Raw genomic sequence first — 17,722 nt, forward strand, 5'->3', positions numbered from 1 at the left:
GGAGGCCACTGACTGCCACCTGGGTTTCTCTCCTTTCTTCATAGCCAAGGAGGGAATGGGGTCCTTCAAACAATGAAACCTCATGGGCACAAACAACTGTTCCTAGAGCATCGCTCACGCGGCCGCGTTCTAGAACAGCCATTCCCACACAGGTGTCTTGCTTTCCTCAGGGCAGAGTTTCTTTGGCCAGCCCTTAGGTTCACAAGAAATCAGACAGGATTCCTTGGAAAACAAGCTCCACCCCTCCCCTTTGGATCCACGGGATAGCTGTCCTCGAGGACAGACCAATCATCTTAGGGGAGCGGTTCCAGGTGACCCTGGCAGATCCCAGCTCTAGGGAAATGGATCTTGGTTGCTTCACTGGTTCTGTCTTCTCAAATTAGAGAAGATTGCAAACTGGGCTCCACGTGGGAAGCCACAGGGCCTGGGGTGGTGACAAGCATGGCATAGATAGCTGCCCTCTGGCTCAGGGTGTGTCCATCTGTTCTCTGCCGGGAAGAACACCCTCACGGTCCTCACACCCACTCTCCATCCCCTGGGCATTGGCTCTCTTCATACTCTGGGGTAACCTACATATTAATCATAGCAACTCCTAGTGGGCATCTGACCTCCAGCCACTGTGCTGCCCAAATCCGACCCATGAACTTCAGCAGAAAGGACATCTGCTGGGGGGTGGGGCGCTGCCCGGGAGACCTTTCCCTCAGTAAACAAAGGAAAACCTCTTCAGTGGACACAGGGGTAAGATCCACACAGTTGCCTCAGCAAAACAAAGCGTGCCTTTGAACAAGCTACACTGCCTTATGCCCTAAGCGTTTGGACAGATATAGGAGAGTTGACTGCAGGTGTGAAAATTTACTTACTCAAAAGAAAAGTCATCAAGTCTAAAAAGAAACAAAAATACTATTTAATACAACAGGTACACACTACTTTCAATAATGTTTCAGGACGATCGCAATGTCCCTACACTGTTTTCCGAGGTGGCCTCCGAGCACTCAATCCACAGCCACGCACCAAGCACCTGCTGCTTGCTGTCTTTCTCACAGGAGGCCTCAGGCCAAGTCTCCTTGAAACCCCTGAGATTACATCCACAGCCTTCACCCTCCTGCTCAAAGGAGCAAAGGAAGAAGGGATAAGAGGTACAATTTGGCTCTCAGGCGACACATGGAACAGTTGGGGGACGAGAGGGGATGTGACCCACTCCGTGGTGCCGGAGGCGCCCCCGTACTGACAATCCAGGCGAAGATAAAGGCAAACCCAGCCATCTGGGGGTCAGCTCTTGTATCCCAGGCCTTGGTCCGGGAGAAGCTGGGCCTTGGATGGTCCCTGCCGAGGGGCGGACGAGCCCCGGGGGCCTTACTGGTAGTCGGTGGAGCTTCCTTTCCGCTTGCGGTTGCAGTCTACACTACTGGAGCCGAGGGAGCTGGACAGCAGGTCCGGGGGGCCGGGGGACATGAAGTCACTGATGGTGGAAGAAATGTCCATCCTCTGGTCCGCCATGGGAAGCTCTGCAATCGTTACCAGGAGGGCATTTATCTCGATGTGCTCTTGCGAGGCACACGGAACTGGCTTAGCACACCGCACAACCCCCAGCCCGCAGGCACGTGGAGGAAAGGCAAGGGTGAACACGGGCCATGGAGGGTCCCCTGTTCGTTTTCTGGAGAAGACCCAAAAGCCCCGAGAAGCCGAGTACCCACGCTCCAGGGGTGACAACCCTGCACTGGTCCCACTAAGGGGCCCAGTGTCCCCGATGCCCTCTGATAGTCCTAATTTTATTTCTTCTCATCAATACATTTGTGATCAAAGAAATCAGTCGATGGGATTTACTCATTGTCTTTGCACTCTGAGCCTTTCTTTCCTAGAGTGGAAGTCCCGCCTGGGACGCAGGAGACCCCAGTGCCCGTCACGAGCCCAGGTCAGGTCTGCCCTGTCTTTCTTACTGGCTGTCTTCCGTACCCAAGGAAAGTCTTGCATAATGCAACGAAGTCACTGTCCACACATCTGCCAAACATTCTGAGAATTCCTAGTTTAAAAGCTTGAAAGTGACTTGGCTCCAAAAAGAGGCCACGTACCTCACAAGGGACTCCAACGCCAAAGTCAGGTGAGGAGGGCGGGCCCTGGCCACAGTCAGGGGTCCTGGCTCCAGGTGACGTGACTGGAGCGGTCACTCCCTCTCTCTGGGCCCACGTTCCCGCATCTGCAGAATGGGAAGGTGAGTGTGAGCACTGGGGAACCAGCCCCTGCAGGGTAGCTGCACACTGATTTGCACGTTTATAAGCACTGCTGAGCAAGGATCTCTGTGTATATGTTTCCAGGCACTTGAGATTTTATCTTGCTCTCAGAACACACTTTTTTTCAACAGTGGAACTAGGGGTCAGCATTGTGGCAGAGCGGGTTAAACCTCCACCTGACATGCCAGCATCTCTTGAGTCCTGGCTGCTCCATTTTCGATTCAGCTCCCAGCTAATGTGCCTGGGAAAGCAGTGGGAGGTGGCCCAAACACTTGGGTCCCTCCACTCACATGGGAGACCTGGATGGAGTTCCAGGCTCCTGGCTTCTGCCTGGCCTGACCCCAGCCATTGTGATCATCTGAAGAGTGAACCAGAAAATGGAAGATTTCTCTTTTCCTGTAACTCTTCCTTTCAAATAAATAAAATAATTTTTTTTTTGACAGGCAGAGTGGACAGTGAGAGAGAGAGACAGACAGAAAGGTCTTCCTTTTTGCCGTTGGTTCACCCTCCAATGGCTGCTGCGGCTGGCGCGCTGTGGCCAGCATACTGCGCTGATCCGAAGCCAGGAGCCAGGTGCTTCTCCTGGTCTCCCATGGGGTGCAGGGCCCAAGCACTTGGGCCATCCTCCACTGCACTCCCAGGCCACAGCAGAGAGCTGGCCTGGAAGAGGGGCAACCGGGACAGAATCCAGCGCCCCGACCAGGACTAGAACCCGGGGTGCCGGCACCACAGGCAGAGGATTAGCCTATTGAGCCACGGCGCCTGCCTGATAAAATAAATCTTAAAATAAAAAAGAGTAAGATTGACTGGTCAAAGGGGAACACATGTTGCATTTTTTTTTTTTAAGATTCATTTTATCTGAGAGGTAGAGTTACAGATAGAGAGGGAGAGAGAAAGAGAGAAAGGTCTTCCATCTGCTGGTTCACTCCAAATGGCTGCAACGGCCAGAGCTGGACAGATCCAAAGCAAAGAGCTTCTCCCGGGTCTCCCATAGGGGTGCAAGGGCTAAAACACTTGGGCCATCTTCCACTGCTTTCCCAGGCCATAAACGGAGCTGAATTGGAAGTGGAGCAGTCAGGACACAAACCGGCACCCGAATGGGATGCTGGTGCTGCAGGCAGAGGCTTAACTTACTATGCTACAGTGCTGGCCCCACTTGTGTGTTTCAGAACATACTGAAACACTGTGCTCTAGACCAGCTCCAAGAATTTCTATCCATAATGTGAAATCTTATCTATCTGAAGGGGAAAAAAAGAAGGAAAAGGAAGGGCCAGTGCTGTGGCGTAGAAGCTAAAGCCACCGCCTGCGCACAAGCATCCCATAAGGGTGCCGGTTCGAGTCCTGTCTGCTCCACTTCCACTCCAACTCTCTGCTATGGCCTGGGAAAGCAGTAGAAGATGGCCCAAGTCCTTGGGTCCCTGCGCCCACATGGGAGCCCTGGATGAAGCTCACAGCTCCTGGCTTGGACCTGGCTTAGCACTGGCCATTGTGGCTATCTGAGGAGTGAACCAGCAGATAAAAGACTTCTCTCTGCCTCTGCACCCCCCGCCCCGTAACTCTTTCAAATAAACAACTAAGAAAACCACAACCCCTCATTGTTTTCACCTGCATTTAAAATTATTACTGATGGTGCTCATGTAAGTATGGACATTTCTCTGTCTTCCCTGTGTCTATGTATGTCCTAATTTCCTACCACGTTGGTTTCCCACCCCATGTTCACCTGCACACTGAACATGGCTGGAAAAACACAGCACAAAGGCCTCGGTGCTCCCCAGCATCCCTTCACTCCCCGGCCACTGATTCTCCCACGCTGCTACCACCACCTTCAATTTCTCTCCTCGAGCTCCAGCATCTCCCCAGTCCTCGCTCTCAGCCAGTGCCTCTGCCTCTTACTCCACTGAGAAGAGGCCAGCAGCACATCCGGCAGCCCAGCGGCTGTTCCCGCAGGACCCCGTGCTCACTCCACGCCTGGACCCCTCCCTCTCACCACTCAAAGCCATGACAGCCCAGAGCCCTCCCAACCCCTACCCTGGCCTGCATCATCTAACTTCCCCACGCTCCAGGGTCATTCCCATCCAGAGAAAGACATGAGTTACGTAACTCCCATTGTGGGAAATATCATGCATTTTTGACCACCATCTCCCTCCAACTACTGCCCCATTTCTGACCCCCCCTTGGGCTGTGTGCCAGACATGGGGTGTCCCCAGTGTCCTCACCCCATCTTTTGGAGCAGCCAAATGACCGCATGTGGCAAAGTATTGTAAGTTTCAGATTCTGGGGAGAATCCGAGAGGAAGGAAGACCAGCCACGCCCTTCGAGCTGCAGTTGGGAGGGGGTGTGGTTATTCATTACCTGAAGTCACGGTTGGTAAACTTCAGAGCCAGCGTGCGAGGACCGAGGGACCGCTGGATTTGTTGGTCACCTCGAAGCGATTTTCATGTTTTGTAATTTCCTGTCAGCCCGTCAAGTTCTTCCGAAAGCCTACAGCAGGAACCGGGGGAAAGAAAACCCAGACAGGTCACCTTGGGACAGGTGAAGTCCCAAACCTCGTAGAGCAGGGGAGGCGTGGGCGAGAGCACTGGCCAGGCTCCCTGTGAGAGCCACACTGCAGGTGCAGGAGACGCTGTGACACACAATGCCCTCCAAGCCACCAAAAGTGGACTCTTGGACGTGGCCTAAGGGAAGGAAGGTAACTGTGTTCATTTCTCCTGCAGTCACCGTTTGGGGCAGATGCTCTCCTTGATTCCTGCAGATGAACTCATTCAAATCGTGAAGTCACTCCATGTTGTTGCTCCCTACGTGCTACAGAGACAGGGATGAGCCAGACACAGTCACACAGCTCGAGGGGCATGGCCTCCCGAAGCTGCCCCACAACTCTCCCCAGGGAGGGTGGTCATGCAGCGACAGCGGCGAACCCGGCTCTAGAAAGCAGCAGGCCAGAACCAAACACCAGCTGCTGGCAGGGAGCTGGGCCACTTAGAGAAAACCTCTGTGAATCTCAACCACACCCGGCACACAGGAAGCTGGCAGAGAAACCCACGGTGAACGGGCACACACTGCCTCCAGCATCACTGGCAGCACAGGCCCCCTCGCTGCCTCCTGCTCCCAGGAAGAGAAGCATCGCCTGGGCCTCCTCACGCAGGCCTGCTCTGACGGCAAGTTCACCTCTCCCGCGGGGCTTCCCTGGCATCTGGCGGTGAGGTGAGCGGCATTTCCCACCATGCTGGCTAATGCCCGCCCTCTTTGGCTCGCGTGCCCTTGTAGTGCACCCTAAAGGTCCCTCAGGGGCTGGACAGTGAGACTGAGAAAGCTTCCCTGGGGCACTCACCCCAGACTGGGCACCTGCTAGTTCCCAGCCTTAATGCATGCAATAGCAGCAAAAAGATGCAAAATCCCCAGGCTAACGTACATAATTCTGCCCACATTGGACTCCTTATGTGGGCTACATGCTATCCTCCCAGTCCCCAAATCAACAGCCAGGCATCCACGCTGGACTCTCTCTGCCCTCTGAGGGACACATGGGTCTAGCTGCCACCCTTGGTCTCCTGCCCCTGCCTCAGTCCAGCCAATGTGCCCTCCAGGCCCAGCCCTGAGGCAGAGATAGGACACACACACACCGTGGCATCACTGCTCCATGCTGAGCCTTCCAGACAGAATCCCAAACTGCCTGGCAGAAAACATCAGCCCTCGCTCAGTCTCCAGCCCAAGCTGTCCGTCAGCTGTCCAAAGCTCTGGCCAGACCACAACAGCGAAGCTCGCAGCAGCACCCGGCCTGTGCTGGGCCCACAGTTTGGGCAGGTGCAGCCCTCCTTAGCCACCCAGCCATAGTGAAGTCCCTCTGACATGGCCTCCTGGAGCAGCCAGGTGAGATGCTCCTGTCCTCCCTGGTGCCAGCTCCTCCACACCCAGAGGTCACTCCTGGCTTTCATGCAGTAGCTGGCACGTCCAGGCTCTGGCTTGTGGGTGCCTCCCCGGTCCCACCCCACACCTCACTCCAGGTGGTACTTAGCAAATGCAAAGTGAATGAACAACTTCAAGTTCACGTCCTTTCTCTTTCCCCCACTTCCCTGGAGCTTGGATTTCGGTTCTGCTAAGTTCCACGTGCCAGACTCCATATGAAGAGTCTTACCTACATCCCTTTTCCCAGCGACCGTGCTTCCAGAAGTAATAACTGCTAACGCAGGTGTGGACATACCTTTTGTGAAGCAAAACTCAGAAAGTCTTAGACAAGGTAAGGCAGCTGTGACACTTAATGTTATTTTTGGAAAACTTTTCACTCCAAGAAGGTGCACTTAGATACAAGAATAGTAAATAAAACAACAAAACAAAAACCCATTCTTTTCCATGCTAACCACTGCCAAAAGGAAGCTGAGCTGAGGCGGTGGGGACCCAAGAAACCTTAGGAACCAGTGAGAGGTCCCCCTGCTGGGGCTGGCCTCGGGTGCGGCCCCGGTACAGCCATCCAAGTGGTGCGTGTTGAGGATGAACTCAGCAGCACCTGGCCTGTGGTCCTGGAGGTGGGGGGTCATAGGTGTGTCCACTTCCGAGCTAGCGACTCCCAAAGTGGGGAGGGGAGACCTGCCGGCCGGCTAGGGGAAGCAGACCACCTACAGGAAGCTGCCATGCCCAAAAGTTAACCCATCCCACTGCAGACCACCATCTCTCTCCTTCCCCTCCTCCCTGCACTAGCACCCACAGGCTACCAGACAAGAGAGGGGAGCCCGGGAGATGGGACTTACGGTCAAAGCTACACAGCCCTCCCTGTGTGAAGCGCCCACCCTGTGGCCCACCCGTGTTGCGACCCATCCTGACGGATGAACGGATGAATGAGAGCAACTCTCCAGCAGGACCTGTAACCCCCAGCCCTCGGTCTGTGCCCAGGGCCAGCGACTGGGACCCCAGAAGGACGCAGCGATAGGAAGACTGAAATCCTTCCCACCGTAAGGCACTGCCGTGCGGAGCTGTAACCCACTCATCTGCTCGCCCAGGACTTTCCCGTTTTAGAGCTCACAAGCCCTGTGCCCTAGGAATCTCCTGGCCCAGAACACTGGGACAGTGGGTCAGGCTAGCGACCAGGGCTGTGGGACCCATCGGAAGCTGCTGACACAGGTGGGAAGGAGGAAATAAAGACTAGGCCCCTAGAGCCAGGTGAGGAGGAGGGAAAGGGGACAACGACGTTATGCTGGACAAGCTGAACTCCACAACAATCTGTGCATGACCATCATTACTCCAGGTCTCCAGGTGAGGAACTGAGGGTTGAAAGGGCAATAGTGGGGCCAGCGCTGTGGCACAGCAGGTTAACGCCCTGACCTGAAGTGCCAGCATCCTATTTGGGCGCCGGTTCTAGTCCCTGCTGCTCCTCTTCCCATCTAGATCTCTGCTCTGGCCTGGGAAAGCAATAGAAGATGGCCCAAGTGCTTGGGCCCCTGCACCCATGTGGGAGACCTGGAAGAAGCTCCTGGTTCCTGGCTTCAGATTGGCGCAGCTCCGGCTGTTGCAGCCATTTGGGCAGTGAACCAGCGGAAGACCTCTCTCTGTAATGCTTTCAAATAAATAAATATTAAAAAAAAGTGCAATGGTACATGTTGCTACGGACAGCACAGTTAGCAAGTGGGGACTGAAACCCAAGTGTGACTTCACTGCTGGTGCTTCTAATTACCACACTGCTACAAATCCTGCCTTCAAATACCACATCCAAAAGTAAAACACAAAGACAAGAGCAAAGCAAAACAAAACACAAGCATTCCTGAGGAAGGAATGACGGGAAATCATAAGAAATCCTGGGTCATGAAAGCTATGGGAACTGAGCAAACAAGTTCTGAGCCTCCTGGCAGCCATGGCAAAGATGGACATACACAGCCCTCACTGTAAGACCAGGAAGTACATCGGTCAGTCCCTCAGGACAGATGTGAGCAAGAAGTAGCTATGGGGAGAGTCTCTCTATGGGGCCTGAGTGGCGATGTGCTGAATGCCTCAGGGAGAACAAGCTTTGTGAAAGAACAGAGGGCTTCCCTTTTCAAAATGGAGGCCCAGGGGCTGGCATTGTGGCACAGTGGGTAAAGCAGCCACCTGAAATGCCAGCATCCCACATGGGTGCTGGCTCATGTTCTGGCTGCTCCACTTCCAATCAGGCTCCAGGCTAATGACCTGGGAAAGGTGGTAGAAGATGGCCCAAGTGCTTGGGCCTCTGCCACCCACGTGAGACACCTGGATGAAGCTCCTGGCTTTGACCTGGCTCAGCCCTGGCTATCCAGTGGTTGGACGATATCTTTCCCCATCCTTCCCCATAATTCTGATTTTCAAATAAAAATAATAAAATCCACAGAGGCCCAGTGAAAGCCTGGCTCCCCTCCTGTCCTCCACCACCCCCAGTGGGACAGCTAGGTAGAGTTAAGACACACGTGAAGCTCAGGATGTCACTCAGACACCAGCTTTCGATGATGCTACCTAACAATGGGATATGGCCTAGGAAAATACATACAATAGTGAATCAATGCTCTTAACCCCTTCTACCCCCCACAGTTGTTTGCTCAGTGACCTACGTTCTCCACAAAACCTCCAACTCCCCAGGAGGGGCACCTGTGTCACCACCTTTGCAACCCCACAACCTATGAGGAGCAGGCCCCCAACACAGCACATGGTCTGGAAGTCCTGCTTCCCTTCCCCTGCCCAAAGAGACACTGCAGACGGCCCCTGGGCCCGTTCTCCATGACACTGGGTCTGCCTCAACACTTGCCGAGGGAAAGATAGCCCAGTTTCCCTGCTTTGTTCAGAGGCCGGAGGCTAGCCCCTGTCTGGTTCCTCTGACATTCTGGGGGGAGTCGGGCTGCCTTGCTTTGGAACACATGGATGTAGAGAACCCATCACTGAGTGAGACCACAGACCCTGAACCTAAGGTGGCAGGTGTTTGCACCAGGGTCACTCAAACAGTACTTCCAGCTCCTAGCTGAAGCCCGGCCAACGTGGATAAAGGGAGACTTCAGCAGTCCTTATGTTCAAGACGCCCTCAGCGCAGCTGGAGAGATAAGCATTGAAATAAACACATGGCAGTGTGGCAACAGTCTGGACCAGGCTTGTCACTGCGTGAGCAGTATCGCACTGCCCGACTCCAGGAGGTGCCTGTGTGTCCTGGCGAGACATGTGTTACGCCATCCAGCAGATGGCAGTCAAGCATCTTGAGGAGAGACTATTTTTCTCCAGCTGTGGGGCACAGATGAGGTGCAAGCTTATTGGCCAGTGGGGAGGAGGAGGAGGCGGCGGTGAAAGGAGAGATCAGGGAGGAGGCGGGGCCCAAGGGAGGTGCTGCAGGCATTTGCCTGGTAGCCTGGGGCAGCTGGGTGAAGGTTCTGTGGGAACCAGAGCAGTATCTGCAGTGGGACCTCAGCTGGAAAGGTGCTAGCCCTCGGGACCAGGGGACACCTGTGTGTCCAATCCCACTGGTAGCTGTAGATGCTTGGGGGCCCTGAAATCAAAGAGATCGCATTTGGAGCTACAGGGCTTGCACAGTCAGCTGAGAGTGTCTCACGAGTAGCAAGATATGTGAATCTGGGGCACCCTGCAAAGTTTGTGTGGTAAATGACCCCCAATACTATTGATGGGGAGGAGTCTGCAGAATTCCAGCCCTGAACAGCTCCCAAGGGTGGCTACAGGGATTCAGCATCCTCACCTAAGGCTCCTCTAAATGTCCCGGGGCTGTGCACCCAGCCCAGCACAGGCAGGACAAGAGGGTGTCTTCCAAAACTGTGCATTCGACCCAAGGCACGGCAGTGAGAACAGGCTGCCACCCACTGGGCGTTCGGGCAGGACTCTTGGCCGTGGGAGTGGATGCACAGGCCACGGATGGCACGGCTGTGGGGAGGAACCCAGCTCTGGCTGATGGCTGAGCAACTGCAAAACTTAAGGTGGACCAGGACGTGGAGGCGCCAGAACAATCACGCTGAGGCCATCGGGCACAGGTAAGCAGATGACGGAGTCGGCTCCTAAGAGGCTAGATTAAAAAGACTGCAGAGCGATTCGGAGTCTCGGGAACCTCCGAGCCCCCTGGCAGCACCCACAAACCGTCTGAGGAGGGACCAGATATGACTTAGCATTTCTAATGCCCAGACCATGCTAATACAGTGGTGACGGGCATGCTGTCCAGTGGGCAGTGTCAGGTTTCTAAGCCGGACTCTGCCCGGCACTAGTGCCTGGGTTCAGACTGTAGGTCTGGCATTGCCAGCCCAGCCGTGGGCCATTGGGTACAACACCCAGCCTGTGTCACGGCCTCCTGACACCAGGATGAGAACACTGCCTGCCCTGGAGTGGAGATGAACAAGCCTTACGAAGTGCTGAGAATGGCGCCCGGCACACGGCAAGTGCTGGCACAGGTGCTCTCATTAACCCTCACGGCAGCTCTAAGGACAGCTCGTGCTGCCCCCCACCTGACAGGTGGGTGAGTAAACTTGCCCAGCGGTGACTGTACAGGAAGGGAGGGTTCAACGCACGCCAGTCCCACACTCTCTCCATGATATGGCTCCGGGGCTTGTGTGCATCACCTGGGTGACAAACACGGGACTTGGAGCCACACAGAGGGCTCAAAGGGCCATCTGTCCCTGAGCAGGGGCCTGCACCTTGCTCTCCTCTGCGGCCCGACATCCAGGGGAGGGGCAGGTGTGCCGTCTGCAGCCCTCGGTCCTGAAAGCCTCCTTGCAGGGCAAAGCTCTGTTTGCTGACCCCTAGCCTTGCTGCGCCCCTGCATTCAGAGAGGGCACAGGGATCCGTCCTGGTGACACCGAGAAGGATCAGTGGGTCACGCTCAGGAGTCAGCTCACAGAGACCTCGGCCTGACTGCCGCTTTCTTGTGACTTGTTTTGAAATACTACAAAGACAGCCTGGCTCTCAGGGGAAGGACACTCTTTCAGCTAGAAAGCTTACTGCCCGAAGTTGAAGAAAATTCTGGAAAACATCTGCACCTTGTTGTAAAGGAAACAAAAGGACACGCTGCTGTTGTTTGGTGGCCACAGGTGAGATGCTGGCATGAAGGAGAGTGGGTCAGAAAGGTGCTTCGCTTGCAGTCAGGGGCTGGGCCCGGCAGCGGGGTGGGCTCTGTACAGCTGAGACTCAGCCAGGAAAGCACGTGCCTCCCTGGAGGAGGGGGGCAGGGGCCGGCCGCCGGGCCGGGCTGCTTGGGCAGGGGTCTGCCGAGCAAGCATGTGGACTTCCCAGCCTCTCAGCGAGCGGAGGCAGAGCTGAGGTGTGGATTATCCTCAAGGCCTGGCTTGGTGCGGGGGAGTAGCACACACAAAGACAGAGAGTTGTGGGGTGTGGCAGGCAGTGCAAGGCCCCTTGGGGTGGAGTCCCAGCTCTGCCAATTCACTTCGCGCTGTGTGGCTTTGTGTCTGTGTGTCCGGGCGAGGCAGGCCGCCTCTCGGAGCCGAAGGTCCCGCCTCTCTAGAAGGGGCAGAGACCCCTCTTGCTGGGCTGCTCAGCTGTCCTTCGTGAAGGGAAGCACCGAGCATGGGTTAACCGTGGTCACTGGCGCCGATGCCCTCACGCGGGACACAAAAGGGCCAAAGGCTGTGGCGAAGAAGCCAACTCTGACCGGAAGCCTTAGAGAGAGAGAGCTGCTCACAGTGGGGAGGAAGAGAGGCACAGAGGACAGACCCCGGACAGTGACCTGTGGGGAGCAGGGCAGACTCTGGAGGGCGCCTGCCCTCCCCCAACCCAGTCAGCCTTTTGCTGCTGGCCACACGGGGCACATGGAGGGATTGCAAAGGCAAAGGGATGTTAAGAGTCCCGAATCCCTCTGCCTTGTTAAAGTACAATAGCTCCTCCTATGGAAAGCTCGACCAAAGGGAAGCCAGAGAGAGAAGGGGATCTTGGAGCTGCTCAGATGAGGTGGAGAAAGTGAGGGACCCAGAGCCCGCAGGGGGGAGAGAGCAAGTTTAGCAGGCTGAGCCCAGCAGGCTGGCAGCTCCGCCCACCGAGGCACTGCATCTGGGTGGGCGGCCCGGGGACACAGCAGCACCTGGCTAGGGGTTGCCAGGGGCACCACTTTTGTGCTGCCCAGCACAGGCTGTGGCCTTAAAGGGATCACCCAGCACAACAGCCTGAGCACCTCTCTAGCTAGGTACTTCCTGCACTGAGAGAATTGGTGATTTGAGTAAATTTCCACCACAAACTGCGCATGGCAGCCAAACTTCAATTCGGGGCAATTTTGTAATAATGAAGACTCTGTTCATGTGCTGGCCCACGATCACACATTAATCCCTCCACAAATATTGACTGAGGACATCCAAGTGCCAGGCAGCGTCCTCCCTGGCAGTGCCAGCACGGTGCGGGGAGACAAAAGTCCTTGTCCTCATCTGGGCTACGTGCTGGGGAGGAAGGCAGGCACGGGCAGCAAGGCCATGAATCCTGGGGGGTGCTGGGTGGTGGGAGGTGCCTGGGAGGGAAGTCAGGGGCAGAGGAGGAGGTGGGCAGTCAGGAAGGCCCCTGGGGATTGGGGGTAGGGCAGGTGTGAGGCCCGGAGGGGGTCTGGGCAGGGGGCAGCAGCGAGCCCCCAGAGTGCTATTGGACACCTACTTCCCCACCCTTCCAGAACAACTACCTGCCTGTCCAGGGCAGCAAGCACATGCCCAGGGGACAGCGCTGGCCCCCACACATCTCGTCCTGTCCTCGTGAAGACCTTCCGTGGAATGCATTGTTATCAACATTGCGGAGAAGATAACACCAAGATTCGGCGAAGTGAGGCAACTCACCCAAGGTCCCGTGGCCAGGAAGGGGCAACACAGGGACTCCGATCCAACATGCCCAGTTCGGGCTTTGTTGAATCAGTGACTCAGCAAAAGCCCTCCCTCACATAGGGGAGAGAGGGCATGGCAGCCTCCCACCCACTGCCTCCACCTACGGTGCAAGGGTGCAAACCTGTAACAAGGATGCCAAGTAACCACAGGACAGGGGGGATGGACAGTCTGGTAAATGGGTCAGAGAAAGGTTGACCAGATGATCCTTTCTGATGAACTCGGAGGGACTGGCAACTCCTCTAAAATTGTTCGATGACCTGCCTGCCTTGGCGAGCACAGTTGGAGGAAGATGATTTAATCCTGCCATCAGTCTCAGGGTCTTGCTGTGCCCCAGACCTATCACGTTGCCCTCCATGGCTCCTGACCCTGAGGACACCCCTACAAAGTACAAGCTCCTCTTAAGTCAAATACAATCGGCTTGTTCTCTGCCGCTTGCCTCTCTCCTACATGAAGGATGATGATGTTGGCAACAATAATACCACCGCAGTGATGTCAGTTTCACTTCTTCTAAGCTTTGGTTACAGCAGGCAAGCTGGATGCCTCTAAGAAGCCCTGGCTCAACCTCCGAGAAAATATTCACAGCAGGAATCGCAACAAAAACAACCCAAAGCGGTGGTGGCAGAAGCCCCCCCCCCGGGGGGGCCAGTCGGGGTTGTTTCATTTCCCTCTCAGGGAAGAACTAACTACTTCTCAGGTCAGGTGCACTGTCTGACATCCCTCGGCTCACATGTGGGAGAGGCAGCACTCCAACCCCAAAATGCTTTGTCAGGGAAGGGGCTCGATCCTTCCTGAATTAAAACCAAACAAAACCTCCTGGAAATTAATTTAAAAAAAAAAAAAAGGCAAATACCTCAGAGTAAAAAGAAGCAAAGAATACGAAGAGGAAATCATAAAAGATGAAACAGAAAGGTATATATGTGTGTGTGTATGTATGCATATATGTATGTGTATGTATGTATGTATGTATGTATATGTGTCTCAGAACATGTTCTACTTCATCCTGATCCAAACGTAATTAGTAATGAGATGCCACTTTCCACCAAGATTCGACTGTAAGGGTAGAACCAGGATCACTGGGGGCTAGAAACAAGCAGGTAAATGAGCTGTAGATTAGAATAGAACCTGGCACAGGCTTCTGGGAAGAGATGTGGTCTCATGTATCAAACGCTTTTAAAAATATTTATCCCTTCGACAATGTAATTTCATGTCTAATTTAAACATTATGTCTTAAGACACATCTGTTACAGAGTATTCATTTAATAAATACAAACCCATACCTGCATATATAAGTAGACCAGTGAATATACACAGATTTTCTTACAGCATTCTAGTGAGGAATCATCAGAAACATCTAAATGTTCCACTGGGGTGGGCATTGTGGCATAATGGGTTAAGCTGTTGCCTGCAATGCCAGCATCTCATTTGGACACTAGTTCAAGTCCCAGCTGCTCCACTTCTGACCTGGCTCTCTGCTGATGCACCTGGGAAAGCAGCAGAGGACAGTCCAAGTCCTTGGGCCCCTGCATCTATGTGGGAGGCCCAGAGAAGTCTCCTGGCTTCAACTGGGCCCAGCCCTGGGTGTTGGGGCCTTTTGGAGAGTGAACCACTGGATGGGAGATCTCTCTGTCTCTCCTATCTTTTACTCTGCCTTTCAAATAAATAAAATAAAATCTTCTAAAAAAATTTCAGCAGAAGGGAGTAATTCCAGGCATATAGAAGATGAAATGTTATGCAAATGGCTAAAAGACCAATGCATTCAATATGTCCAATCACGCTACACAGCTATACGGAGAAAGACGAGAAAATTCATTCAAGTATTAAGACTACTGTCTGACTGATGCGATAGGTTACTTCTGTTTGTTATACTTTCTCAATTTTCCATATTTTTATATAATGAACATAAATTATTTATATTATGAAATTAAAAAAAAAAAGAACTGAAAGGGGGGCTGGAGCTGTGGCATATCAGGTTAAGCAGCCGCCTACAATGTCAGCATCACACTGGGTACCAGTTGGAGCACTGGCTGCTCCACTTCCGATCCAGCTCCCTGCTAATGCACCTGGGAAAGCAGCAGCAGACATCCTGGCTTTGGCCTGGCCCAGCCCCCACTGTTGTGCCCATTTGGGGAGTGAACCAGTGATGGAAGATTCTCTTCCTTCTCTCCCCCCCCCCCCATGTAACTCTGCCTTTCAGATAAATAAATCTTAAGAGAGAAGAGAAGAGAAGAGAAGAGAAGAGAAGAGAAGAGAAGGAACTGAAAGGAAATAAACCAAAATGTTAATGATAACCATCTTTGGCAGGCTGAGACAATGGGTACTGCTATTTACCTTTTAGTTTTTCTATCACAAACTTTGTCTAATAAGCATGTATTACTTTTGGACTATGCAGAACTATAAATCTTACTATGAAATATTCAAATTTGCTCTATCAACATCATATAAAAGATTTCAACTGGTTTTTAAGATATGAATACCAAAGGACAAGGGCATCTTCCAACAGCAGCTACAGGAGATAAAGCCTTGTGAAATCCACACTACAGGGAGGGTTAAGGGTCTAGGAACAGAGAGCTCACACGTTACCACCAGGGCTACATTTCACAACCAGCACCAGGAGCATTCCGACCGTTCTGTTCCCACTGCGCGCTTGCCCTTCAGCTGCGGTGGTCCGGTCTGAGCACCTGGCTAGGGCAGGCGCCAACCCACGGGAGCGCCTCGCTTGGGTGCAGAGCAGTTCGTGCTGGACAGCACTCCCCCTAGCAACGGCTGCTCCCGGGTGTCAGGCCCCACGCCCCTCCAGGAAAACGGGAGAATTCATGCATGGACAGAGGCTTGGGCTCAGAGCAGAAAGCCAAGGGGAAACCGACCTCATACACTCAACTCCGGCGCTAGGGCAGCCCCTCCGATGCTGTTTCTTCCTTGCCCGACCTCGGACCTGTCCCTGGCTCGCAGAGCCAGTCTGACCCAGGGAGCAACCACAAGGAACTTGGTAAGGGCAGGGAGCCCCGCTAGCCTTCCTTTCTGTAAAACTCTACTCGGGGGTGTTTTTTAATCTGTGCGTATGATCAGGAGGGCAGGTGAGAAGCCCAGAGCAGGCAGAGGTGAGAAAAGGCCATCATGAAAATCATTCCGCCTCCTCAGGGCCGTGTAGCTCCTGAATGGGGCACCCTCAGAGCACCTCTGTGACAAACAACCGGTGTAGCTGGCAGCCCGACTCCTACCGTCCTTGTGTAAAAGGACACCTCTAGGAGGAACCAAGTCATTGCTTGTCATTTCAGGTCTGCCCTGGGGTTTCTCCAGTTCCTTTATAAGCTCACATGCCTACACACACACACACACACACACACACCACATGCACACACTCCTCCTCTTGTACCTTCAAAGAGGCAATACAAGTCTTTTTAACATGTCTCTCTTTGCTCTCAAAGTGAAATTTGGACTATGACCTGCCAACACTTATAATTTCAAAAAGAATCATTGCAATATTACAAAGAAGAAAGGAAATAAAGTCTGTTAAATAATACAGAAATCAGCATGCAAGTGTTGGGGCACAGCTACACGGGAAGACATATGAAAAGCACAATGAGATGTAGCTTTCCAGGATGTAGAGGTAAACCGCATATCCTCGGCAGATGTGTTCCTGCAGGATTCAGCATGTGCAAAAGCGACCTCTGTGTCCACATGTAAAATGGAGTCTGGCTGAGATCATCATAACCAAGCAGTGCCCACGAGTATGCCCAGTGGACTTCCGTTATACAGATGCTGGACAAGGCTTTGTTGCCCAGGCAACACATCCAGTACCCTCAGCCCTTAGGAGAGCCCTGTCACCACCACAGTCAAATCACCCCCACACACACTTCCAAGATATCCGATAGGGGGCGCTGCATACCCACTCAGGACCAATAGCATGCTTCGCCCCTCTGCCAGACACAAAGAGGCAGAGGTTAAGACATCCAACCAAAGCTATCCAGAAAATCGACGGCAGACAGGACTAGAAAGGGAATGGAGAGCGGCAGAAGGGAACTACTATGGTAACACTATTTCCCCACTGTGAAACCTTGTGCTGGGGCTGTTAGGCCTGCACAGGTCCCATAGAGTCCTGCCGTGTACCTTACAGGTCAGGGCTCTCATCACCCCCATGTTTTTCAGAGAAGATACTACATTTAGGAGAGGCTCAGCCACTGCTTGTAGCCTCATTCTTGGAGATGCCAGAACCCAATTTTATCCAGTGCTTTTCCTACTATGACAAGGTGCTTCTCTTCTAGGTTTCTCGCGCCTGCACGTCAGGGACAAGGGCCCTCACTTTGCAGCTTAACTCTCAAGGAAATAGTGTCTGGGCTGCGTTCCACCTGAAAGGCAGCTCACGAAGAGAAAGGTGGCTCAATCCCAACCTCTTGGGTGTTCTGGCCCAGTCAGTGTGTGGCTGCAGGCAGAAAAGCTCAGGCGTCCTGCGCACAGGAAGTGGGGGCTCTGGATGAAGTCACCCGTCAGCATTCCCCAGACTCTGGTGGGAGGTGGGGGAGCCCGGTCCAAGCCACCTGGGGTCGTTTCAGGAAAAGGCATGTTTGGCACCCAGGTCCTAGCTGTGCAGGGGAAGTGGTCGTCACATCTGTACGCCCTATGCCAGCTGGGCTATTCTGCGGGACTGAGGCCTGGGGTAGGTATTGGAAGAGGGGATCCAGTTTTGTAGTTCATAGGCCTCTCTCTCTCTCT

The 17,722-nt window shown here is 53.7% G+C and overlaps 1 protein-coding gene across 6 annotated transcripts in view; it reads right to left on the reverse strand.

The window, feature by feature from the left end:
• Positions 1–17,722, reverse strand: part of BMAL1 (basic helix-loop-helix ARNT like 1) — a 108,786-nt gene that overhangs the window by 31,135 nt on the left and 59,929 nt on the right. For 3 of the 6 annotated variants that reach the window (XM_062196471.1, XM_062196472.1, XM_062196470.1), the window contains exons 3-6: positions 4,581–4,709; positions 2,070–2,194; positions 1,358–1,505; positions 861–881 (exon numbers count right to left, since the gene is read on the reverse strand). In XM_062196471.1, the coding sequence (XP_062052455.1) occupies positions 861–881; positions 1,358–1,497 (161 nt within the window). In that variant the 5' untranslated portion in view covers positions 1,498–1,505; positions 2,070–2,194; positions 4,581–4,709. Of the gene's footprint in view, positions 1–573; positions 805–860; positions 882–1,357; positions 1,506–2,069; positions 2,195–4,580; positions 4,710–17,722 lie in introns of those variants that run through there. The other 3 variants (XM_062196474.1, XM_062196473.1, XM_062196476.1) reach the window with 2 other exon arrangements.

The sequence above is a fragment of the Lepus europaeus genome, chromosome 7, assembly GCF_033115175.1.
Source record: "Lepus europaeus isolate LE1 chromosome 7, mLepTim1.pri, whole genome shotgun sequence".
NCBI lineage: Eukaryota > Metazoa > Chordata > Mammalia > Lagomorpha > Leporidae > Lepus > Lepus europaeus.